A 26747-nucleotide genomic window follows, 5' to 3' on the forward strand; every position below is an offset into this window, starting at 1 on the left:
TATTGGATCCACAGTGCGAAGACTTGATTCGCCTTCACTGGGCTTGGTTTGGGCTTGGTCTTTTCCCACTGTTTCATACATAAAAAACTCAGGCCCATATAAAATATCTTGGCCAAACGTACATTGCTATTTCTGAAAACTTCAGAATAGGGTAATGTAATAGAACAAAGGAGAGTGTAAGGAAATGGAGAGGAGAGAGTATCTTCTTATAAATATCATTTATAAATGAAGATGGAATATGGAATAAAGAAAATAAAAAAATATATAGCTTTCTACATAACCGATTCAATTTCTCTGTCTCTGTTTCTATCTCTGTCTGCCTGGCTGTCTCTCTCTTTCTCACCCTACTCTCTCTTCCTTTTCTCCCTTCTCCGTCTTTTCTCTCAACATTCTCACAAATGTCATTTTTCTGCCTGGATGATTCTTTCTCTCCAAAGTTTATAATAGTCAAACTCTAATCCCCCTAAGCAACGTCCAGATTTCAGTGTAAATGTTACTTCTTCAGGGAAATTTTTCTTGCCACCTGTTAGGTCCACCGAGGAGAAATGGCCCCTTCCTTATTCTCTACCCCAGTACTCTAGAAGTCCCTGCCCAGCACCTGGAACCCAGGCAACTGGCCATGCCTGGGGGTAATGGGAGGGTCTCCAGGCTCTGAGGTCATTTCCCCATCCTCTGAGGACACCTCCCTCCCCATCTGCAATAGCCACACCCCTCCTCCACTCTCCCTTGTGTAATCTCTCTCCACCAGCCACTGGCTCCCTGGCACTGTGTGCCTCCATCTCTTGCAGTTTATTTTCTCCTGCTCCCTTCTAACAAACTCTCTCCTGCTTGAACTGCATGGGAGTTTCCTTTCTGCAACCCTTACACCATTCTCTCCATCCTCCCTTCTGAGAGAAATAAAGTTCAATAAAAGGAGACCAGAACAAAGGAGGAGGCTATAATGCTTGATAAGAAATGTACTCATTATCTTGTCCATGTAATTGTAACCCTTCTGTACGGTATTTTCACAATAAAAAAAAGATTAAAAAAAGGAAACCAGAACAGTAATTGCCCATTGGTGGAATTTTGAGTGTCTTTGAAAGAAACCTTTTGGGAATTTTGAACGCAACACTATGACTAATGTGGTGCCAAAGACCTCCTTGTGTCCCTCCTGATGCTGTTCCAAACTAAAGGTTTACTGCTTTGGATCATTTTAATGTTTTCATATTTTATGTTTACCAGATTAGGTGCCCCATCCCAGACCTTACATGACCTAACAGAAGGCTGCAACCACAGGAACCCTGAATTTTGACATTTACAAGTTGAGACTAAAATTTTCTGCAAGATTTGGCACTTGATTATCCAATAAATGTCTACATAAATTGCTATTCTTGAAATCATTTGAGTATGTGGGTTTTGGTTCTCAGCCATAGTGATTAATTAACTCCTTTCAATTTTCATATGATGTCAAATAAAAACATGTATCATTTCCTTTGCTCTAGAAAAGAAATGTAGAAACCTTTTCACAAGCCTTGGTTTTAATTCTTAGGAAATGTAGTTTGGATGGAATCATCTAGATAAGTAGCACATACACAAAAATATTAAGTTACCTGACCGTCCATCTCTCTGGAAGTCCACGTGATACCATTCTCCATCATTCACTTTCTTCTGCAAGGCTTTTATTTTGATTGTACCTGACCCCATATCCAGGAGGAGGTAGAGGTGTCCATCTAGCATCTCAATAGCGAAGAAGTCAACCTTTATCATCTGTGGGTGCTTGGCATCTTTTTGATGTCTCGGCTTGCCATGGCTGAATAAGATGAGGCCATTGGGCTCTGTTGTACGGAAATCAAAAGATATGGAGCCGGTTTTCTTTGCATTCCACTTAGGCAAAGAGATGAAGGACTCTGGGGTTTCAAAGGTGATTGGGTCTAATGTGGCCACATTTTCACATTTAAATGCCACCACTCCATGGATCTTCATCTTAGGGTCTCCTTGCTTGGCAAGTCGAGATAACTCCAGTCTTACATCATTATTTTTATATACAACCTGTGGACAGAGAATAGAAATGTGAATCAAGAAAGCATTTCAATATCTGGAACTTGTGACCAACTTGTGTAACTTGTAAGCCACTTACAGAAAGGTACAAAATACTAGCCAGTTTTATACTGTGTAAAGTTGCTTCCCCCAAATAAATAGAATCCAGTTTGTCCACCCATTGAACAATAACCATTTCAATTTAATTTGACTCATAATAATATGGGGGATTCATTCCCATCAATACCTGTTTGTATTTAATTTAGATATTAAAATAAGTATGTTGGCAAGCACCCATGACTCATGCTTATAGTCCTAACTACTCACAAGGCTGAAATCTAAGGATCTTAGTTTGAAGCCAGCCTAGGCAGCAAGTCTATGACAATCTTATTGCCAGTTAACAAGCACAAAGCCAGAAATGGAGCTGTGGCTCAAGTAGTAGAGTTCTAGTCTTGAGCAAAAAGCTAAGAGACAGAACTGAGGCTCTGAGTTCAATGCCTAGTACTGGCACCAAACATGAAATGTGTGTGTGTGCATTCATAGATATTTCATGAGCTTATTTTAATTAGTATGTGAACACTTGAATTTATTTCATTAGTTAGCTACTATACATTGAAAATTAAATGTAAATATAAGGTAATTCAGTTATCCCCTTACTAAAGTATTTGAAATTAAATATATTTAAAATATGAAGGTCCCTTAAAATGTAGGTTATCTTCTATCATCGGTATATATACTGTGAATATTTATTTTGCACAATAATTAGGAAATACAGCTGTTGAAATGTTGAACATTTTTCCAAATATCTCTAATACAATAAACATGTACAATCCCTCTCTTGCCCACTCTGAACTAATACCTGTTTGAATAGTTTCAGATAACATGGGGCTAACACATGTGACACTTTTATTTAAACTTCAATTCTGTTTAATCTGTATTCCTGATGTTTCATTTTACTTTTTGCAGATGCCAGGTAAATATCATGTTCATATTCCAGGATATTCATGTTTTCAGACACTTTACTGAATGTGGCTGAACAGTTTATAATTCTGCACAACACCTCAGGTAAATTCATGTAGGGCTTACAATACTATGCATCTTCATTTGTATCGCATTCAATAATGGGACAAAGATGAACTCTCTCTACAAAAATGAATACAATGGACAAACACCAATGTAAAATATATTGCTAGTGCTTACTTAAGGTAAATCAGCCATCTATATCCAACTGATTATACTATGTATGTGCGCACGTGAGTGCACACGTGCACACGAGTGTGTGTTTGTGTGTACGCGCCAGTCCTAGGGCTTGAACTCCGCGCTTGGGTGCTGTCTCTGAGCTTTTTTTGTTCAAGGTTGTTGCTTTATCACACAGCTCCAGTTCAAGGTTTTGGGGAGTTTATTAGACATAAGAATCTCATGGACTTTCCTGCTTGTGCTGGCTTGGAAACACAATCCTCAGGTCTCAGCCTCCTGTGTAGCTAGGATTACAGGAGTAAGCCACTGGTGCTTGGCTGACTATTCATTTTTAAAAGAAGGACTTGAAATTGTCATTGTACCAATATTGTTCAGTTTCTAATTTCCCCAATCCACATACATTCATGTCTTAGGTACAATGTCAACCAAGCCAATAGAGTAGTTACTGTTTTTAAACATAAGTCCAATTGATTCAAGACATATAATTTGTTAGCTCAAGCTAATGAACTTCCTGGTATCACTTTTCATTAGTGAATGTTTATATTTTAATTTCACTAGAGTACAAGCTTGTATTGGATACCCTGAGTTGAAAATTCTAGTTCTGGCTTTACTTACATATGTAATCTCTCTAAACTTTGGTTTTTTCCCCCTTAATGAGTATCACACTCTACAGATTATTATGATTTAAAAAAAGTTCATGTGAGAAAAAGGTACATAAAGGCAATCAATCCAAAGCATTGTGAGGTTTCAATATTTATCAATTATAACAAATTACATGTTAATATAACCAACCTTCCACCACATGTATAGATATTTTGGTTACATATTTTTTCCATTATAGGAAAATGTTAAGAAATTAAGCCCACAGAAGTAATTAGTTTTCATACTTGATATACAAGAAATAAATAACATCTTTCTAATGCTGAGCCTGTGACTTCGGTTTAGCTTTATCTTCAAGAAGGATTATTATAAAGAACATGCTATCCTTTGTTCTTTGAGAAAGTATGTACAATGGCTTAACAAGCATCTATTGACTACAAAAGAAGAGAAAATGAACTGAAGCAGTAACAAAAAGGGAATTACATCAATTATGAGGAATATTGTCATTAAAGAGAATGAGCTATTAACCATTGTGAATGTTGACTGAGGACTACGTTCACTCGGCTCACTATAGGGGTAGAGAAGATGCTTTGACTGGAAGCTTTTTACCATGTAAGACCTCTTATTATGACTTCTGTGCAGTTTTTCCATATTTACCCCTCTAGTGGTCTAAACTTTAATTTGTGGGGATGCTGTGGACATAGATATTGATTAAGAATAACTATTCTCTGACACAGAGAATGCGTTTTTTTATGTTGATCAATACTCACATATCACTTATATAATTGAATCACCTAATGTAATTGTGTGTTTCTGACCTGAGAAAGTATGTACATCTCATCAGATGTTACGAAATTGGAAGAGATGGGGTTAGTATAACTGAGCAAGCATTTCTGACAGAGACTTAAAAGTGAGAAAACTGTGTGTTATGGTGGTAAAAGGAGATTCTGGAAAATATAGAGAAAAATAGGGACAATTCCCTTGGTTATATCACACCCTCTACCCTACAAAATGAGTATTCATCAGAACCTATGCATACTTAGGAAGGAAATTGCTCACTAGCTCAGCACCAACATGAATGCCTAGTTTACTTTAGTTGCTCAATGAATGTATGAAAAGACTTGGTTAAAATTATGATTTTTACTTTTTAAACCTAGTTCTCAGATAACAAGCATTTATTTATAGTGGCAATTATAATTTTACCATATAGTTAAAATAGGGTGAAATGTGGACCAGTTGTACAATATTAACTATTATTTCTGGTCTACTTCTCTAGAAAAATAGGGTAAATTTGTGTGCTCATTCAGTTCATAAATGACAAGCTGGGAAACTTCAAGTCCCAATTGATTTTGTGGGGTATAAATTACTTTTAGAGAGAATCATGCCTGAGCTAAAACTCTCTAGAGGTAGAATTATTTTCCAAGAGGAACTATCTTGAGAAGGAATACAGTATAGATTTTTTTCTTTCTATTTTGTATTCATTGAAAGTCTACTGTGGAAAACACAAAAGCAATTTTAGATAGATGGTCTTAGAGCTCTCTGATTTATACTACGGCTTTATCTGACCCAGATTTTGTAATTACTCCACTTTTCTAAAGTTAGACTTTTAAAATGACCTCAATCTAGTTCAATTAGAATAATGAGTGGCTTTAAGTATTCTAAATCTTCTTAAAATTCGTATGTAAGCTATTTTTGCTTCTTTGTAAGATAATTTTGTACTCAATCATGAAATTACTTTATAAATACTACATGTTTCTTACTTATATAGAAAGCTAGCTTAAGTTTCATTTTGAACAAATATATGTATACATTTGTATACATATATGTATACATGTGTATACAAACATGCATTCAGTGAATCCTTTGGTGATATGACTAGATTTTCATTGAGATCTGTTTATAAAACCAAGTTGTAGTTTTAGGGTATTAATTTTCCTTTTTGAAAAGCTATTCAAAATGTTGTATTTCACCTCTGTTCTTTGTATGCTTCTACCATAAGTATCAGAGAGATGGAGACATACATTATGCTTTCATTTCTTTCATTGTTTATGTGGTTTTATTTTTAGACTTAGTTGTCACATAACATTAATGCATTGTTATAATGGTCTTATTTCTTTCTTCCAGCATGCGGGGATACTTGTTTGTATTTCTACATTTTTAGTCTGAGTATTAAACTTGAGCTTGATAATAATTTTGAAAAAAAATGGGACAACAATGGTGAGAAGCAAATGAGTTAAATAATACACATTTTAAAGTTTGTTTATATACCTGGCTTAATCTGAGTGCATATTCTAAGTCCAGTTGTTATAAATCTGTATATCTCAGTTTCTTATTTTCAACACCTGACATCTGAAAAGGAAAGGCACGAGCTAATTCTTGAGGTTTTTTGCCTCTTCAGTCTTTGATTTAGGGCAGAGTGAAGAGATACCCTGCTATTCTTTTTGTTTATCTGATTCTTTTCCAACTATGGTTTTTGTTGACAGAATATTGTTCTTTATTTTGAGATATATTCAACCACTAATACACTACAAAATAGAAAGTTCACTGCATCTTAAGTTACACAGCTGTGCCTCAAGCATTATGTATTTCTTAGGTTTCCTCAGATACTATATAAACCTTGGTGGACTGTGAAAAGCAGTCTGGAGGTTCCTCAGAAAGCTAAATATAGACCTTTCCTATGACACAGCCATACTACTCCTAATCATCTACCCTGACCAACAAGAACTAGGATACAAGGACACATGCACTTCCATGTTCATTGATGCACTGTTCACAATAGCCAAGATATAAAAACAAGCCAGATGCCCCACCACAGATGAATAGATCAAAAAATCATGGTACCTATATACAATGGAATAATCAGCAGCCACTAGAAAGGACAAAATAGTTGTATTCACGGGGAAATGGATAGAACTAGAACAAATCATGTTGAGCGAGGTAACCCAAGATCAGAGAGACAAAGGGCACATGGTCTCCCTGATATGTGGATATTAATTTCAAAATTCAAGGAGATATGACAAAGTAAACAGGACTCAAGAAATAAAGGACTTCTTAATTTGTCATATAATTTTTAGATAACTCTATGTTCTTGACCTCACATACAGTATATACATGTATACTTCTGAGGGAAGCCAAGAGGAGGACACAGAATCCGAGGGAAACAAATGAAATAATACAACAGAGGGGCCCATCATTGATGAAAGTGAACTATGCAACTCAAGTGTAGCGATGGGAAGGAGGGAATGAGAGAGAACAGGGAAAACTGTTTATACTAAGCAAAAGGAAAGAAGTATACATACCACCTAATTTGAAAAAAAAAAGCTGCAGTGTCAAAGTCTCTAGAGTCCCTAAGCTTTATAGACCATGATAATGACAACATGCCTGGTGAAGGTTAAAATGTGTTTGTGACTTGAAGCACCACTGTAAATACTGTGAATTTTGTGAATTTATGTAATTAATCTCAATAAAGAAAAAAATCTGAAAATAGTGCAGTGGGAAAATATTGGTTACTCATATAGTGACTCTTCTAAATCAAGATCTACATTAATTCAGAAATTTAATGAGGCTCTTGAATGAGTTAGCATGCATGGATAAATGTTTGTCATGCATTAAACTAGGGGTCTGGGTGAGATTGATTTTAAAGTTAAAGAGCTGTGTACATATCTGGACTTGGTTATGCTGGTCCCTGATAGAACACACATGCCTCATTTTGTCTATGGATTTTCCTTTACCTACTTCAGAATGATAGTGAGGGAGGGCTAAGAATCTAATCCTCAAATCTGTTGTCAGAGCAAATTCCAGGTCTAAATGATCTGCTTGCAAGCCCATAACTCTGGGCTTTTTCATTCGCCTTGCTGAGGTGCAACATTTTATCTGTACATAAGATTATAATATTCACTGCATGAAGTATGTTAAAAAGTAATAAATTGAGTAAATGGAGCTGTGGATCAAATATCAGAGAACTCGCATTGAGAAAGAGAGAAAAGCTTGGGGACAACACTTAGGTCCTGAGTTCAAGCCCCAGTATTGGCATAAAAAGTATTAAATAAATAAAATTGTATTTTAAGTAAGGAACCAAGGATGGGATGATGGCATGGAGCAAGTCTTACTGAGGTAAATATCAGTAGGATGGTAGAATGACAACCTTAAGCAAAAAAGCTAAGAGAGCATGGAGCCCTAAGTTCAATCCCAGTACCTGCATAGAGAGAAAAATCCTGTTAGCTTTAATTAAGAAACCATTATTATGGTTTTAGCTTTTTGAGGAAATATGACAGTATAGAAGTTTTCCTAGTCTGAATTTATCCACCTGGTGCACACCTATTCTGGGGCATGTCTGTGGAATCAGACAGGAAAAGTAGTGATAGGGAGAAAACTGCAATGTTCATACAAACTCTGTACACGGTAGCCAATAGAATGTTGAAAGAAATAATAAGCATTACTACAATTTAATTTTAAGAAGCAGCACCTAAAGAACTTTGAAAGACTTTTTGGAAGAGAATTTTCTTTTACTCCTCTAATCTAAGCCCCTAAGATAAAATTTTCACTTAAATATGTCACTTTCTCCAACCCCAAAATAACAAAGCTAGTTATGGATTATTAAAACAAATTACAGTAACATCATGCCATAACATTTCATTTGAAACCAAAAATGAATTCAAATCTTGAAAGAAAAAAACAATATTTTGTTACTGCAATATAGAGAAATACTTTTTCTTAGTCCCAGTTAAATGCTACCAGATAGCTCCTACACATGCAACTGAGAAAAGAAAAAACAAAACAGAGACAATCTTTCTTGCTATGTCTCTCTTTTATCTCCCCCCATTCAATGAACAGCCTGAAGTTAATTCAGACATTAGATGACATCTAATGAAAGTCAACTCTGCAAGTGTAATGTGTCATCCCTGGGATAAAGGCTCCAATTACTAAAGTTTGCAGAGAAATGTGAGAGTACAGCTGAAGAAATTGAGTTCTATTAAATCATACTAATGATTCAATAATGTTTTGGGAACTCAATATTAGAAAAGGAACCACAAATTCCAATAATGAAGATTGGCGTACATTTTTTTTTTCATAATCCAAACTAGACCAGATGAGGAAACTAAAGCTCAGAGAAATGCAAGCACCTGTCCAAATCGAGATTGATCTCTGACTATGAACAAATGTTCAGTGCTTTTCAAAAATAAAGGAAAAAAGAAAAGGAAAGATGAAAAAGCAATGAGCCATCTGTCCTGTCAGCCCAGGGTTAGGAGAGACCTGGGGCAATTCCAAACCAGAGCAGCCCTATTTTCAAACCTCGTTCTGCAGAAAAAGGACCTTAGAGGGAAGCTTATTTAAAGGCAATTACAACTTTAAAACTACATTAGCTCTGGCAAATATGAGAATGAAAACCCAGAGGGAGAAAACCTTTCAGTAATTTCCCCTAGTGATGGCATTTAGGAAGACACTGAACAAGTTAACTAGAAACAATGAACTGCAATGTTTACTGATATCTGGAAATTAAGGGATGAGGATATTTTTAGAATTAGTCTTTCATGAGCTTGCAAAATGTAATAAACCATAAATTAGGGTTTTAAAAAGAACAATGCATGGCGACTTCATTAAAGATATTCTATTGTTTTTACTATTATGGCTGTTCGGCAATCCTGAAGGTTGAATTCAGGCCCTCATACTTTCTAAGATGGCACTCAATTATTTGAGTCATGTTCAAAGTCCTATTTTGCTCCTATTGCTGATTTTGAGTTAGGGTATTGCTTTCAGAACCACAACTGACCTGATTTAGTTGCTGGCACGTGACTTTGTACTGTGTCCAATTCATTGCCGTTGATATGGAAATCATAAAATGTTTTTCTGCTTTCCCTGGCTGAGATCTTCTTGATCACAGCTTTTAAGTCCATAGAAATACAGGTGTGAAGTACCAGCACTCAGATAAATAACATTCAACTCTTGCCAGTCTCAATATGGGAAAGTATTCAGTTGTTATTTTTAAGGTACCTTTACTTCTATGAGCTGAATAATTTCATTAAAGAGATAACAACAAATAGTGCTGCTTCTATTAGTTCAAACCTATAATCCCAGATACTCTGGAAGAGGAGATCTATTTTGAGGACAGCTGAGATAGTTAGTGAGACACTATTTCAACAAGTCAAAAATTGTGGCAAATATTGTTATAAGAGTCTTATTGAGGGAGCCCTATCCCAGGCCAGTACTTAGTCAAAATGCAAGACCAGTATCCAAAAAATAATAAAGAAAATAAAAGGCTGGAGGCATGGTTCAAGTGGCAGAGAGTGCTTGTGTAGAAAGTTCAAGATTCTGAGTTCAAACATCAGTAGTACAAAAGAAACTCCCCAAAAGACTATAGCAAATGTTTTGTCTCACCAATAAATATTATTTGCACCTCTAACATCATGAGTTCATAGATTTTTCTTCTAGTATCTAGTTTTACATTTTACCATCGAGGTTACCATTAATATAAATACAAAACATCTATTTTATATGATGTATATATGTATTATAATATACACACTTGCCTCTATCTATATAGCATATATTCATAATATGTGTGCATAATCATACATATCAATAAAAATATATATCAATATGTATTTGTGCACACACAGTGTATAAAGTATAATAAAACTACTATTTACTATAATATCTCTCTTTTTTGTTGATTTGCAATAACAGCATTTATTATTTGGAAAATATCATAGCTCTAATTTTAATATATTATACATTTTTTAACATCAGTATCATGTTTAGTACTTTTAAACTTAGAAAATTCTTTCCCAAGAGATACAATAAACATTATCAATATGTAAAATATTTTATTACTTGATCATATATTGTTGTGTGTATGTATAAATTTAAATGTATTTGAAAATATTTTTCTTTCAGTTTACTGTGAAAAATCCAAAATGATTTAATTTCCTTTCTCAATAATTACCTAAATGAATCAACATACTCTGTGTGTGTGTGTGTGTGTGTGTGTGTGTGTGTTTGTGTGCATGTGTGTGTATGTACGTGTCCAGGTACAAAAAATTAGCTCACAAGATGGGTGCTCTTCCTTAGTTATTAGTGCATGGTAGGTGCTCATTTGAGCCACAGATCCATTCCTGGCTTTTTAGTGGTTAACTAGAGATTATAGTCTCATAGACTTTCTTGCTGAGGTTGGCTTCCAACAGCAATCCTCAGATCTCAACCCCCTGAGTACCTAGGATTACAGATGTATGCCTCTAGCTTCTGGCTAAAACAAATTTTGAATATAATTTCCAACTGATCTTAAAGTTGATAACACATTAAAATAACACATTAAATTCTCACATACTTAAGAGTATGATACTAAACATTCGGTTCCCATATTATTGAGTTATTCTTTTTTTTCCTAGATTCAGTTCCATTATCACAGTTCATATCTGTAATCCTAGCTACTCAGGAGAATGAGAACTAATAGGTGAGGTTTGAGGCCAACCAGAACAAAACTAACCAGTACAAGGCAGGTCTGGAGATGTGGCTTAACTAGTATAATGCCATCCTAGCAAGTGAGGCCCTGAGTCTAAACTCAGTACTGACAATAAAACAAACTCAAAATGGTAATATATTAAAATCTTCCAATGAAACTATTTAAGTTAGTAATTCCAAATAATTTATACTATTGCATACAGAGGGTTTTCCCTAAATAAACAAGATTCATATATGTAACAGAACTATGTAAATGCCTATCTTTTTAAAATTTAGAAATTAATACGATAAAATTTATGTAAGGGGCTTTTGAGTAGCAAAAAAGGATTATACGTTCCTTAGAATTAAATTTTTGTTGTCATAGTTATTGATAAAGTTATAATCTATAAAGGAGTATAATTTTAACATTCAGAGAATTTGGCTACATACTAGAAAAGTATTTCACTAGTTAGAAGACCGAGATAAAACTACAGGAAAAATATATAAGGAGAATAATGTGAATGCTCTCATAAGCACTTAAAATTTTATACCAAAATTACAAGGCCTTGGTAAATTTTTCTTGTAATAAAACAGCAGCAGTGGGATGTCAATACATTGGAGATGTCTGGTGAATAGGATGTAGAACTCTACTTTAATGGTGAGTCTCTTCAAGAGATGAAGTCACTTGCCAAGGTCCCAGGTAGTTCAGTTTAGAGTCAGTAAGTAGAGGACAAGCCAGAATTGGAATGCTGCTCACTGGGCCCTGGAAGAGCCTGGTTAATTTGTTGGTTTTTCTTTCTATAAAACTGTTGTTGGGATAGTTAACATCAACACAAACTACAAGACTCTATTAATCCTCTTCAACCTGAAGCTACAGTAACTGGTCATCCAGTTTGTGGATTCTCTGAGTTATACAGATCTTTTCCTTCTTGGCTGCCTGCCTATCCTGCTCATGCACACCTACACCTGATAGCTCCCAAACAAACACATCTGCCATTTAAGACAGCCAGGCTGATTCTCATAGCTATTGCAATGGAAAGATTTTGCAAGGTAGGCTTGTACCCAAGAGGCCATGTGTAAATCTGTTCTGTAATTTTAATATCATCTAATAAATTTAAAGTATGTGTGTTCCAGGTCTGAGTGGCTCATGCCTGTCATCCAAGCTACTCAAGAGGCTGAGATCTGAGGATCACTTTTCAAAGCTAGCATGGGAAGGGAAGTTTGTGAAACTACTAACTCTAATTTATCAGCAAAAAAGACAGAAGTAGTGCTGTAGTTCAAGTGGTAGAGTGCTAGCCTTGAGTAAAAAAAGCTCAGAGATAGTGGTTAGGCCCTTGAGTTCAAGCCCCAGGAAAGGCATGCACATGACACATACACATAAATATTTATACATATACAAATATATGTATATATATCCACACACACATACATGTTTTTTCTGGTCCTAGAAGTTGAACTCAGGGCCTGTCTGTTGACCTTGAGCATTCTTGCTTTCTACTACTTGAGCCACAGCTTCACTGCTGGCATTGCTGGAGATAAGAATCTCAAGGAATTTCCTGCCCAGACTGGCTTTCAATGGTGATTCTCAGATCTTAGCCTTCCAAATTGCCAGGAATACAGGTGTGAGCCATCAGCACCGAGGAAACAAATATATTTTTAAGATAGCTTTTTATACATATTCAAACAGTCATAGATTCAGTTAACTAGTTATACCATCTTTGCGGAGTTCCTGACTCCCTCTGATATAATTCTTCTTTATCAAAGGATGTTATGAATATTCTATTTTTCACTTGTAGTTAAGCACAGACAGTATTAAGTGATTGATCATAGGCATTGAAAGATAAAGTAGCCATTAGTGTAATATTTTATGCATGTATGTGGAAATGGAACCAGATAAATGGAAAGAATGGATGGGCTTGGGAGAGATGGGTGAGACCAATGATAGGGAAAACATTGCTCAAGATCCATTGAGCCAATAAACTGACATGTTGAAGTGAGATTATTTTTGAAACTACTTACATGTAATACAACCTCTAAAAGTAGTCATTTTTTCCTCTTATGATCTTATATGTACAAAGGTAATAAATGATATGATTTAAGATGTAACAGGAGATTGCTACATTTTTATGCAAATACCTACTGTTTTGAAGAGCAAAACATCATGGGCAATCACTCTCAAGCATCAATGTCTCCAGGGCTACTTCCCAAATTTCACAACTCTACCTCTTTTCTCTCAAGAACTCTATATTTTTTAAAAGATTTCATTAACTAAACAAGTTACAGTTAAGGAAAATTTAAGTTGATCATTAAAAGTATCAAAAAGCATCAGAATGACAAAAATGAGCTAGCCTCTGTAATCATTGAAGTTGTTAGAACTGTAGTCTGACCCAAACAGAATTCATGTAAGCTTGTACCAACAGAGAAAAGTATGTGGCCTTTTCTAGATTTACCAAAAAATGGTATGGAACCAGGGAATGGGCGGGGTTGAGAGAGATGGGGAGATTGATGGAAAGAGGTGGTAATAAATAAGATGTATTATACTCATAAACTGACCTAGTGAGTTGAAACCTCTTATACTACTAAAGACAAACACTACTGTTGATTTTTAACTCTGAAAACTCCAAATATATAGAGAGTCACCCCACCTGGGTTGGGAACAGTTATTTTTCAATTATGACTGCTAAGTACTAGGGTATTTCTTTTTAATGTATTCTTTAATTACTTCCTTTGCAAGGTCCCCTAGTGTTTCAGATGTCAGATGGGTTGTGCCTTTTGCCAGGGGTTGCTTAGTTAACTGTTTATTTAATGAATGGGGTTTTATGTGCAGCTGAATTTCTCATGGTGCATGTTAGGCAATCCTTGGCAGGGTTGAAATTGGAGAACCGAGAAACATGTTGGCTCTACGGAAACTCAATCAGCTCCCAGGCAGGAGCTGAGGTTTTGCCAAGGAAAATTCATTGAAATAAAAGCTGTGCAGGCCAAACTCACACACTACCCAGGATTAAATGAAGGCTAGCTTTAGATATCTAAGGTAGCCCAAGTATGAAAGAGGGAAGGGCTTGACAAATATATCAAGAAACAGGGATAAAATCTTACACTGGACAACAATCACACGTATACACACATTAAAAATAAAACAAAAAGCTTTGACAAGTCAACTAGCTGCTAATAAAATGAAATAGAGGCTCATGGAGTTTCTCCTATATTTCTCTCTTTTGGAAATCTATGTAACTTACTGGAGATATATTTTTTCTATTAAAAATAAGCAATAACCTATAAATGGCCATAGCAGTCTAACTATACAAGTGATTATTTTGGATTTTCAATGCTTCAGCCCAATAAGTAGACATTGTATATATACTAATTACCAGGTAAAATTCCTTAGAGGTCTTGGGACAGGAATATACCCTGACATGCTATCTAGGCTCTGAAAATTCGTAATTCCACTAACATAAAATTTTCACTTAGTGATAGTACAAAACAAGGAAGAAATTAGAGATATTTTCTTTTTTTTTGTTAGAGATATTTTCTTAAAAGACACATCACACCTTAGTTTGAGAACATAAGGACAAATCTCAGCAACTTATGAAAGAACAGCAATAATCTACTGGTCATTCCTCAAGACATGCTATTTAATCCTTTTTGGAGTAAAGGCTATAGCAATCCATTACTCCAAGTATTGCTTTCATCAACTCCTTTCAATACTTTCCACTACACCAGCCCAAGTCCCAGCCCCTCTTCCCCTCTGAGAGTGACATGTCCTCCCCATGCTGGCTTACAAAAATTCCACGAATTCTTGGGCACAGTATGACCTGGCTGGCCTACTGCATCCCTTACAAGTTGGGTGCCAATTTCCAGTTTTATTCAGAAACAAAGAGAGCAAAGCTAAATAAGCAGTTTTGTGTTTTTTTTCTTTTAACTTTAGAAGTAGCTGCTTGGTTGTCTCTCATCCTGTTTTTCCATGGAACAAATCAGTAGATACTTTGTTGGGGTTATCCATCTGTACTCCTTTTGGCCCTAATTATGTTTGATTAGTTGGTATGTTGACTGACATACTATTGATTAAAGTCATTGTTGTACCAAAAACCAACCATGAAGTACTTTCTATGCACCCATACCTGTTGAGCTACATTACTCTTTGATATTTCATGATAATCTTATGATATGGGCACTTTTAGTCTTAAACCTAGGCCCAGGGAAATTATATCTTCTCTCTAAGTCACATAGCTAATAGATGACCAAGCAGCAGTATGATTAATATATGATAATAATTTAGATATTGAAATACTAATTTTTCCTTCTGTCTTCAGAGTATATAACATTGACATATCACTGGAATATATTCTTTTTCTAGGATCAAAATTCCAGTCTGATTAGTCTTGGAAATTATTAACTAAAATAAATGTCATAAACTAGCTATGATGGTGCATTCCTATTGTCCCAGCAGGAGGATTATGGTCAAGGATAGTTCAAAGATTGTATTCAAGGACAGTCTTCCAAATAAGTTCTAAGCTGCCTCAAGCTATACAGTGAGACCTATCTCAAAGATTTCTACAACTCTACCCCCATCTTCTAGAAAATAAGTACCAGTATCTAGTAATTTTGGGGAGAGTGGGTGGTGATCCTGATGGTGGAATGTTATTGTTAGATATCATTAAAGATAGAATAAACTATTAGTTTTGAAGTTGTACTAGTCATTATTAAAGCTACTTTCATTCAAAAGGTGATGTTGGCAAAGAATGTGCTTTGTCTGACACTACTTCAAGTGCTTCTCTCATTTAATTCTCATGAAAACCAGTTGAGAAACAACAGGTCCTCTATTGCAGAATTCCTGGTAGCACATTCTATAAACCACACTCTGTACAGCTGTGCAATATAGAGAGTAGTAAAATTGAGGTCCTCATTTTATCAATGAGGAAACTAAGCACATAAAAGATATATATTATATGTATATCACATGTAATTTTAGAAGCAAACCAAGCCTTTCAAAGATCAATTAGGCCTTATATGTAAACTTCCCTCCCCTCCCCTGCTCTCCCCACCAGTTTAGTCAAGTTATTATAACAGTAACTAGAAGAACAAATACCTTAGATGACTTTTATAGAAACTAATTTAAATGGAAACCAATTTAAAGAGAGAAAGGCTGCTAATCTAAGTAGAAAGGGAGGGAAAGAAAGAAGGAAGGGAGGGCTGGGAAGGTGGCTCAGTGGTAGAGTGCTTGCCTTGCATGCATGAGGCCCTGGGTTCCATTCCTCAGCACCACATAAGCCAGAAGTGGCACTGTGGCTCAAGTGGAATGGCGCTAGACTTGAGCTAAAGAGCTTAGGAATAGCGCTCAGGCCCAGAGTTCAGCCCCCATGACTGAACCTCCCCCCCAAAAAAAAGGAGGAATGGAAGAACCAAGGGAAAGAAGGAGAAGGAAACAAAGAAGGGAAAGAAGGAAGTAAGATATAGGGAGGAAGAGAGGGAGAGAAAATGAGAATCTGACAGACAGGCACAGAGACCTAGAGAGATTTCATTTAGTGACTTGCTGTTTGACTCTTCACTGAAGTCACTTTCATGCTTACCTATACCACCTTAAAGACTGTTAAAAATTTCTCACACTCACTGATCATTATACAGGTCAAACATGAAACCATGACCAAACCACTTAAGACATATATATATATATATATATATATATATATATACATATATATATATAATGAATCTTATGATTAAATAAAAGTTAATTCAGTAGCTTATAGTACCTAGAAGGCCAATAGAATCCAACTCCTTAGATTGCCAATGCTGTTTAAATAACTTATCCAAGATATTTTTGTCTTTCATAAATTAGCTGGTGTGACTGAAATGGAATGTAATACATTGATTTAAGTCTTTATACTGAAGAGCACTCTAAATACATGATGAAATCAGAGAATTGTGACATATCATAAACAAAAGAACAAAAGATTCAAAGTAAAATCTTGTGATCTTGTCTAGTGAATCAGTCTTCTCAAGTAAACACTGTACCTAAACCATCTTCCAAATCAAATGCATTTTAGATGATCTGATTTGCTACTAAATTAAAGAGAAAGAAAAATTAAAAAATATACTCTAATGGCCCTGCAGTGGAATAATTACCATTCATATTTTAGAGGCCTATAATAATCCAGGATTAAAGCAGAAGCAAGACAGAGAGAGAAAGGAATCTTGGCTCTTGGGAAAAAAAAATCAAAAACACTTTTACAGAGAGAAAGAAAGGTTAGCATAAGGTCTGGCAACAAAGTAACAAGAGTAAGCGCCACTAAGAAATCCAGGAGAAATAAGATAGAAAGGCTTTTATTCTCTCCCAAAATGTTGGCTGCCTCTAAGCATAGATAAGTAAGGTTGGCACTGTTAATCATATACTATTAATTGATGTTGATAATCATCATGAAATACATTGCCAACAAAAGGGGCAAGTTCAATAATCTTCTGATCCATCCTCATCAAGCTAAGTATCATTCAGGAAAACTCCCATGTTTTATGTACTTTTGGTTGTTTTCATGCCTTATGATTCAAAGACTGAGTGACAGCTGTTCATGAGAATGCTTGCTTTGCTCCATCTTGAGCTGTGGAAAGGAGTTCGCATAATGCCACTAATTGAAGAGTGGAATGGGAAGGTGAGTAAAATATACTAAGCCCATCTAGACAGATGGAAGGCTGGACACAGACAAAACTTAGCACAATTCTTGTTAGGCAATGTTAATATTATGTATCTATTTTAAGATAAATTTATGACATTGATTCTTTCACAATGCTTATGGTGACATAAGTTCTGGGAACCTTGTTAAAGGCTCACAGTGATAGTAGGGATTGTAACTATGGTTATTTTAAAAGTAAAGTGTTCTTTTTGGATTTATTTGTGTTTTTTTTTTTGCTTGATTATCTTTCTGATTTGATCAGGGAGAAGTGTATAATTAAGGAACTCCTGTTAGGTAGATATAAATTTTCCATTGGTAAAGTGGTTTGGGTAGTCATTAATTATAATTTTTATCTGTTTTGACAAAGTGATAAGCAGCTTGGCACTTCAAAATTTAGACATAGGGGCTGGGCACTGGTGGCTCACCCCTGTACTCCTAGCTACTCAGGAGGCTGAGATCTGAGGATTGTGGTTCAAAGCCAGCACAGGCAGGAGAGTCCATGAGACTCTTATCTTCAATAAATCACAAAAGACAGGAATTGGCACTGTGGCTCAAGTGGTAGAGCACTCACCTTGAGCTGAAGAGCTCAGGGTAGCATCCAGGCCCAGAACTCAAGCCCCACAACTAACCAAACAACAACAACAACAACAAGAATTAGACATAGGATGGTGGATGCCCAAGAATCATAGTGCATCTCACAGAGCAGCCAATAATTCAAAGAACTCTAAAGAAGCTCTTGTTAAATATAAAGAACATCAATCAGATAGTGGGAAGAAAAAATCTAAAGGAAAGAAAGAGGCAGGTGGATTATCCTTCTCCCTCCTGGGGTGAAATATAAAAAGAAAATTAAGACAGCTGGAGAATTCAGAAAATACTGATATGCTGTGCAGTCACCTCAGTAGTCTAAAACTTTCTCTGAGAAACCCTGAATTTTGGTAAGAAGTTTTGTGCACCAAGTCCTAATGGTAGAGGTGTTAATGACAGAAGGGATTAATCTGAAGCTTCAAAGGCTCCAGGTGACTGAAACATTATTGAGATCTCTAGGTAGACACAGGAATTGTAGGGGAACCAAGAGAACTAGAGCCATATAAGAAGCCATCCAGATTTTTCAGCCAGAATGAAACCACAGGGCCCATGGCCTGTGTCATAAAGGCCACCATAGTGCCCATGCAATCAGCTAGGTCATTTCCTGATGCTTAAAATATGTGTCAATCCCAGACAGTAGGTACATATGATAAGAAGCCAAACATTGCTGCCAGAAACCCTTTCAAGTACACTTTGGGTAACTATATATACATATATATATATATATATATATATATTTAATGTGAAAACCACTGGGCACCTGTGGCTCACGCCTGTAATCCTAGCTACCCAGAAGGCTGAGATCAGGAAGATCACTGTTCCAAGCCAGCCAGGGCAGGAAAGTCCCGTTAGACATTTATCTCCAATCAATCACTAGAAAACTGGAAGTGGTGCTGTGGCTCAAGTGGTAGAGTGCTCACCTTGAACTGAAGAGTGCAGGGACAGCACCCAAGCCCAGAGTTCAAGCCCCATGACCGCCACCACCACCACCACCACCAACAAAAGGTTGTTTCATGTCTGATCTCCCTCTTTCTGTTGTAAACATACTTTACAGTTTGTTCTTTCATAAGCATAGATTTGATTAATGCATTTCTTATTACATTAATCTTATTAATCTCACAGTAATGGTCACCTCTGGTTATTCCTCATATGTACCAATCAGCATACATTGCTGCCACTATCAGCAGGTTATATGTTGAGACTTCAGTGTAGCTCTTTTTATCTCTACTTCCATACATGATAAGGAAACTCCAAACATTTAAATAATTAACTCACTGCATCATAATAAATGAATTCTAACAAATGTATCTACCCTGAAAACCAATGAGGATCTGAGACTCCTCTGAACAAAACAAATTAAACCAGCTATTATTTTCCTCATCTAGTTTTTATCTTTAGGACTATTCATTTCACAATATAGGGATGAGAGATAAAGTACTGAAAGTTTCCGTTTTCACTAAGTGACAGGAAGTGTTTGATTTGGAGAAAATACCTGTCCAGTTTTTTCGTCTCATCAATAAGCATAACTACTATTGCTTTGTTTCTTCTTTTTTTTTTTTTTTTTGGTCCAGTCGTGGGGCCTGAACTCTGGGCCTGAGCGCTGTCCCTCAGCTATTCAGCTCAAGGCTAGCGCTCTACCACTTGAGCCACAGTGCCACTTCTGGCTTTTTTCTTTTTGTTTATGTGGTGCTGAGGAACCGAACCCAGGCCTCAGGCATGCAAGGCAAGCACTCTACCACTGAGCCACCTTCCCATCCCAGCCTTGTTTCTTCTTAATATAAGCATTTCCCAGCCTTGTCTTATTGATATGGATGATGTGACAATATATTATTCCTTTTCTATCTCCACTTGCAGCAGGCCTGAGGATGGGTGGGAAGATGATGTCCATTGTGGAATCTGTGTCAGAGGCTGGCTCAGGTAAGTGAGATGTCATGAAAAAATAGATAGTCTCTGGCCTGGTGGAACTCTACCATACAGGAGGGAGTGAAGAGTGCAGATAGAAGATTACACTGTGGCATGATAGGAACAAGAATCAGGGCTATCTAAAGGTCAGTAAATGGATCTACAATAGGAAATATGTCCCCTGCAACACTGTGTTGTGAGAGTAACTTTCAAAATGATTTGGGAGAAATCAGAATGGGTCCAAAAATATAAAAGTGGTTATTTCATAGCAAGAGGAACCAAGATAATGAAGAGGCCTGGAATTAAACATAATTTTAAAATCTATATTGTAAGCAAATAAATAGGAAGAATGAGACAGTTGTTCATTCAAGATGCAGGCCCACTAAAAATGAGTAGACTATAATGGGAATTTAAGTTTCCTTGAAAATGTAGAGTTCTTGTCTGAATAAAACAAGGAGAGAAAGAAAAGACCAAGAAGAGGGAGAGGAAAAAGAGAAGCAAGAAGAAGGGGAAGGAGAGGAAAAGGATGAGGAAGAAAAGGAGAAGAGGAGGAGGGGAAAAGGGAGGGGGAGAAGGGAGAGGGAGGGAAGAGGGGGAAGGGAGGGGAGCAGGAGAAAGGGAAGGAGGAGGGGAGAAAAGAAGAAGAGGAAAGAAAAGAAAAAGAAGAAAAAGGCTGCCTTTACTGGATATTGCATGTGTGCCAGGCATTGTACAAAGAAATTTGTAGATAGTTTCAATTTACTTTCTGATTGTCCAATATGCTAAGTTTTCATTTTTATTTTACAGGCAAGAGAAGTCGAAGGTCGTAAAGCTTAAATGTCTTAGTCCAACTATAGTACAGACACAGTAGTAGTACTTAGCACACTTCACTTCACATGTGGCTTCACAATTTACCCTACTAGTTCTCAATGTTGTCTATTATGTTGCACCCCTGGACTGGGACAATTTATGAACTATGAAGAACTATAAAGTGGATGTACATTGTTATATAAACTACTTCTCAATTGTGCTACTCTATAGCTATGCATACTAAAGAAGGCTGGTAATTAAGCGGAGCTCAAGCATGGAATTAACTTCCTTCATAACCTCTTCTAGTATTTCCTGGAGGTAAGAAGACAACACATACTGTTGTAATGATTCTATCATTGAATGGCTTTTTATGAATGTACAAAGGATCTAACACAAATGGTTAAGTAAGAAAGACTACATTCAGAGGACTGTGTCTGCAGTGAAGGAGTAATTGTCACCACCGACATAGGCAAAGTAATTCCACCATAAATTTGAGGAATTTTTGCTATAACCAACCTAAGGATTTGTTTTATAGAAATGGTCTCAGATCCTCCTGTAAATACTTGTTTAAATGTCATTTGACATTGTTGCATGAATAAGAAGAACCTTCCATGATTATTTTAGCATGGTTTGATATGCCTTTAAATCTAATAAAAAATTCTGTCTGCCTTACATACTACGTTATGTACACTTCCTATTTTTAGCATTACCAATGAACGAACACCAAAAAATGGCATTAGAAACACATGCATTAAAGAATGTCACTAGATAAAGGCAGTCTAATGTGTCATCTAACTAGCTGAAATGGAATAAACTACTGGATATCACATTGATTTAAATTTTGAAATTACTGTACAAGTATGTCCATCATCATTCTGGAGATATTGGCATTTGTCAAGAAAAATGATCTGAAGTGCAATTTGGATATGCACCAAAAGCTTCAGTCTTCAAGGACTTTTCAATTTCCTCCAGTTTGTAAGTTTGGAAACTGAACGGTTCAGCATATCTCTAATAAAAAAATCATCTCCCAAGGCTCCTTTTCTATGCAGGCAAAATCAAATTAACTCCAAACAGAAGAGGTTAGATGCATGCATAAAGGAAGTATCAAGCTGTAGCATCATCTTTCTCCAGCTCTCCAAGGCCTCCTAATATCTACCCAGGAGAGGAATCCAAGTATTAACTGCAACAAGCTCACTTGAAAATCCACACAAAATGTGGCTTCTGAAAGAGAAAGGCACCGAATGAATTATTTCACTCTGTTGTCATAGTTTCTATAGACAATACTCTCGTGTGTGGCTTTTTACTTAATGCTCAATGACAGGATTCCAGTCTTCATTCCTAGCCTATAAGATGGGCAGTTTGCTTGCATGATAACAAGGCAGTCACTTCAATCATTGGTTCCCTTTGCTTTGGTAACTGAACTGATGTTCTTTACTATCTAGGCCATAGCCTGCTCTGCACTAGCACACAACCACCCAGGGCAATGATGCATTGCACCAATATGCTCTCAGAGAGTACTTGTTTGGATGTATTAGAGCAATATATCACCAAAAGGCACTAGCTCATATGAAGTATTGCTATGCGAGACAGAGGCAGCTGTCAAGGCACACTTTAAGGTTTTAACTTCTAATGTTGTGTTAAATGATACCTCTGTCATCTGGTTTGAAGAGTTTAGGAGATATATTCTAGTATGTTATGGTTGATCTGTAATATTCAAAACTTTTGCCCTATCCTGTAAGCACTTTCTGATCATCGGTCGTTAAAAAAATTGGAATGCACAGGAATTGAGCTTTACCTAAATACAACATGTAATGAATGAAGAAGTCTGTGTGCATAGGTAAAAAAATCAGCTCTAAAAGCTAACCCTCTCCATGTGAGCCTTGGTATTGCTTGTGGGTACCATATGTATGAGCAGTGGGCATTGAGCAAAAAGCATGGGAGAAAGATGGAGATGTGTTCTAGAGGAATAAGCATTGTGCAGATACTTGCTTCCTCCTTTCCAATCCTACACATTATTCAGTGGCAGGTCCTTCCTCTCTTCCCATCCTACACAGTCATTCCTGACAGGCTCTTCAGGACTATAGTTAAAGTTCCACAGAATTCAGTCCTCCCATTTCACTTCTCGATTTTATTGGATGAATCGATGAAGTAACAGTTTGCAATCTGGTAATTTGCCAACTCTAGAAATAGTTGCTAGGCTTTCTTCTATTGTCATACATTTTGAGTATCCTAAAGATGTTGCTAAATACACATTCCATGAGGTCTAAGACTATCTCTATTTTCCCTACCCTTCCCCTTCTCTGTGCACTGTTCTAGGCTTACAGAGAATTGTCAATGGACATCTATTTGATGCATTTGCAGTCACACTCTACTTTTACACTAGAACCAATTTTACAAGTGAAATTTTCTTCAAAAGCTGAGCGTGAATTCCTTGTAAAGCAACTGCCCTCTTCCATAGCCAGAAGTTGCATCTAAGAGTATTAAATTATGACAATCCTTTCAAAGCAAATGGTTGTACCCTATAGACCAGATTGCTTAGAAGCAATCTGGGAAGATAATGTTTATTTAAAAACAGAGGAAGGGATAGAAAGAGAGGTGAGGGAAGAGAAAATAATTTGACTTAGCTAGAAACAGGACTAAAGAGTATATCTAAATATGAGTAATGAATGTCATTATCATTCATATACATTTTTTCAGAAAAAAATTATTTTCTAGCGTGGTAAACCCCTATGTAGAGATTTAGGTTTTAGGGCTGATTATAAGTATCTTAATCTCCTTTATTGTTTGGTGGATAACACAAAATAGATAATAGGTTCATAATGGATTCCTGAAACTACAGGTGCTATACACCACTGGTATATGAAGGTTTTCTCTCTATATATCTAAAGTACATTTTATGAATTAGACACTGTCAAAGAATAACACAAATATCTGATAGTGAATGGAGCTTGCATAACACTCTACTAAAATACATCATGTGAATAATTAGAAACTATAACAATATAGTACAACAGTGAACATGTGAATTCAGACTCTGTTCTCTCAAAATATTTTATTGTATACTACTCATCTACTATCTTCTTATGAAGATTATGAGAGACACATTAAAAAAGTATTTTTTCTTCTCTCTTACATGGACAGTATCATTATTCTTGTTCTCTAAAGGCAGTATCAAGTACCTGAACTCAACCGTAGCCATACTGAAAGAGCTGATCTGGTTATGAAGAGGTGCTACATGACTTAAAGGTACGTAATGTACAAGGGGTGGGCAGGTGGGACAAAGGCATAATGCCCTCCTGGTGGAACTGGAGAAGACAACACAAGATTTCATCTCCCTACTCAGAAGTAACTGCATTTTATTTATGGAATTTTCTATTTGATATTTTTGGACCATAGTTGAACATAGGTAACTGAATTATGGCAAACAAAATCTTGTTACTTTATTCTCAGCTGTAGACTTTTTTTTGTTAAACTCTCTTGGCAGTCTTATCTATTCTGTGATCCAAAGAAAAGCTAAAGTTTGATAAGATTATATTTTATATTTGTATTCCAAAATGTCTCTGCATTGCATTTCTGATTGCCTATTTGATCAAGGTTTTGTTTTTTTCTTGTCTGTCTGACTGTCTGTCATGGGGCTTGAACTCTGGGCTTAGGTGTTGTCCCTGTGCTCAAGGAGCTCAAGGTGAGTGCTGTACTGCTTGAGCCACAGCACCATTTACATTGATCAAGTTTGTAATTCTTCTTTTTACCTCTAGTTATGTTGTACACCACAAGACTCCAAAACAGCTTTGATCATAAAACACTGGAAGAAAAGTAAACAATCTTTTACCTATAAATTTAAGAGCCTCACTTTAGTAATTACAATCACAAACAAGCAATAAAAACCCCACAATGGCACACACACACACACACACACACACACACACACACACACACACACCTCTAAAATGCCCCACATTCCTCTTATATGTTCTATGTGAAATAGGTACAGGTCCTGGATTTTATTACTGGATTAATTTGTATCCATGTGGTCAAGGATTAAAATGAGGCAAGCTCTCTTTTTAAGAAATGTCCTCTCTAACGGAAGGCTATCCTCAATTACCTTTTAACTTTTCTTATTCTGTTCCTCTGACTTCTTTCTTCATCCTGACTTTGCCCACATCTCTCTGCAGTTAAGGAACATCTTTTTGTAAATACTGTAATTTGTAAATACTGAAACTCTATGATAGACTTTATTACCCCATTGCTAGTCTACCATTTTATAAATAAGTTCCCCATCGACTGACAGATCCTCTCACTGAAAACTTGCCTGAGAATTACCATTTTATAGCAAGTGATAGACTACTCTCTATTGGTTATGACTATCCTGAACCATCATTACACTTCTTAATCTCAGTATTTTTCACTTCACAATCACTCTCAGTGAAGTGCTTCACATACAGAATCAATGAATAAGTAATGCTGGCTGATGGACAAATCTACCAATTGTGCATGGAAATAAGTGATACTGACACAAGTAAAAGGCTTGGAATCCAGACTAAAATGGTATGAGACATGAATACAAATTAAGTCCATCTATTATAATAGACAATTTATATATATATATATGCACTAAAGGTTTATCTAAAAAGATAATTTGTAAAGATATCTTGTACTTCTAAAGAAACTTTTAAAATAGATTCTTCCAACTTTTGGTACCCAAGAGTAACATATTTTAGTTCATTATTTTTTTGCCCCCTTAAACTCAGCACATTATGTGGCTCTTTTGTTCAAAGCTTGTGCTATACCATTTGAGTCACAGTTCCACTTTTGGCTTTTTGCTGGCTAACAGGAGATAAGAGTCTCAAGACTTTTCTGCCCAGTCTTGGTTTGATCTGCGATCCTTGTATAGTTAGGATTACAGGTGTAAGACACCAACACTTGGACTGCTTTTACTTTTTTCTTTTTAATGAATATTTCAATGAAGAATCTCCCGAACAGTTTTCCAACACATGACCATGATAGCAAATATATTATTACAAAACCTAAAAATGAGAGTATGCATGACATTATATCCATTGTTATAAATGATGACTTAGAATCCAAATAAATACAATTCTGTGTATGTAGCTATTATTATATTTTCAATCACGGTAATGATATCTATATGTCTGTATGTATATGTGGAAACACACAATGAAATACCAGTAGTATGTCTGACGTACCATTACACCTTTATGAAAAGAAAAATTGAGTTCACAGCAGTAATTTATAATTATTCTATTTATAAGGCTGAGGTTTAGAAAAAGGAAAGAAATTATAAAAGCCAGTATTAATCAATTAACTTATTTATAGAGCACCACAATCTGAAAAGTCATCTTTCAATTGGGCATATATATATATATACATACATATAATTTTTTCAAATTTCTTAAGCCAAATTTAAATGAGGATTAAGTGAATTTATTAAAAGAGAGAACAACTACTATTTTCTCTAGAAATAATGTTGATGGATTAAGAATAAAGAAGTTTCTGACTTACTAATTTCTCTGAAAGTTAATGGAGCAGAAGGATAAA

At 35.9% G+C, this 26747-nt stretch overlaps 1 protein-coding gene across 4 annotated transcripts in view; it reads right to left on the minus strand.

Moving 5' to 3' along the window:
* Positions 1 to 26747, minus strand: part of Nrxn1 (neurexin 1) — a 1024002-nt gene that overhangs the window by 582676 nt on the left and 414579 nt on the right. For all 4 annotated transcript variants that reach the window (XM_013018013.1, XM_013018015.1, XM_013018014.1 and 1 more), the window contains one exon: positions 1590 to 2028. In XM_013018013.1, the coding sequence (XP_012873467.1) occupies positions 1590 to 2028 (439 nt within the window). The remainder of the gene's footprint in view (positions 1 to 1589; positions 2029 to 26747) is intronic.

Source organism: Dipodomys ordii, unplaced genomic scaffold (genome assembly GCF_000151885.1).
Source record: "Dipodomys ordii isolate 6190 unplaced genomic scaffold, Dord_2.0 Scaffold37, whole genome shotgun sequence".
In the NCBI taxonomy this organism is placed as follows: Eukaryota; Metazoa; Chordata; class Mammalia; order Rodentia; family Heteromyidae; genus Dipodomys; species Dipodomys ordii.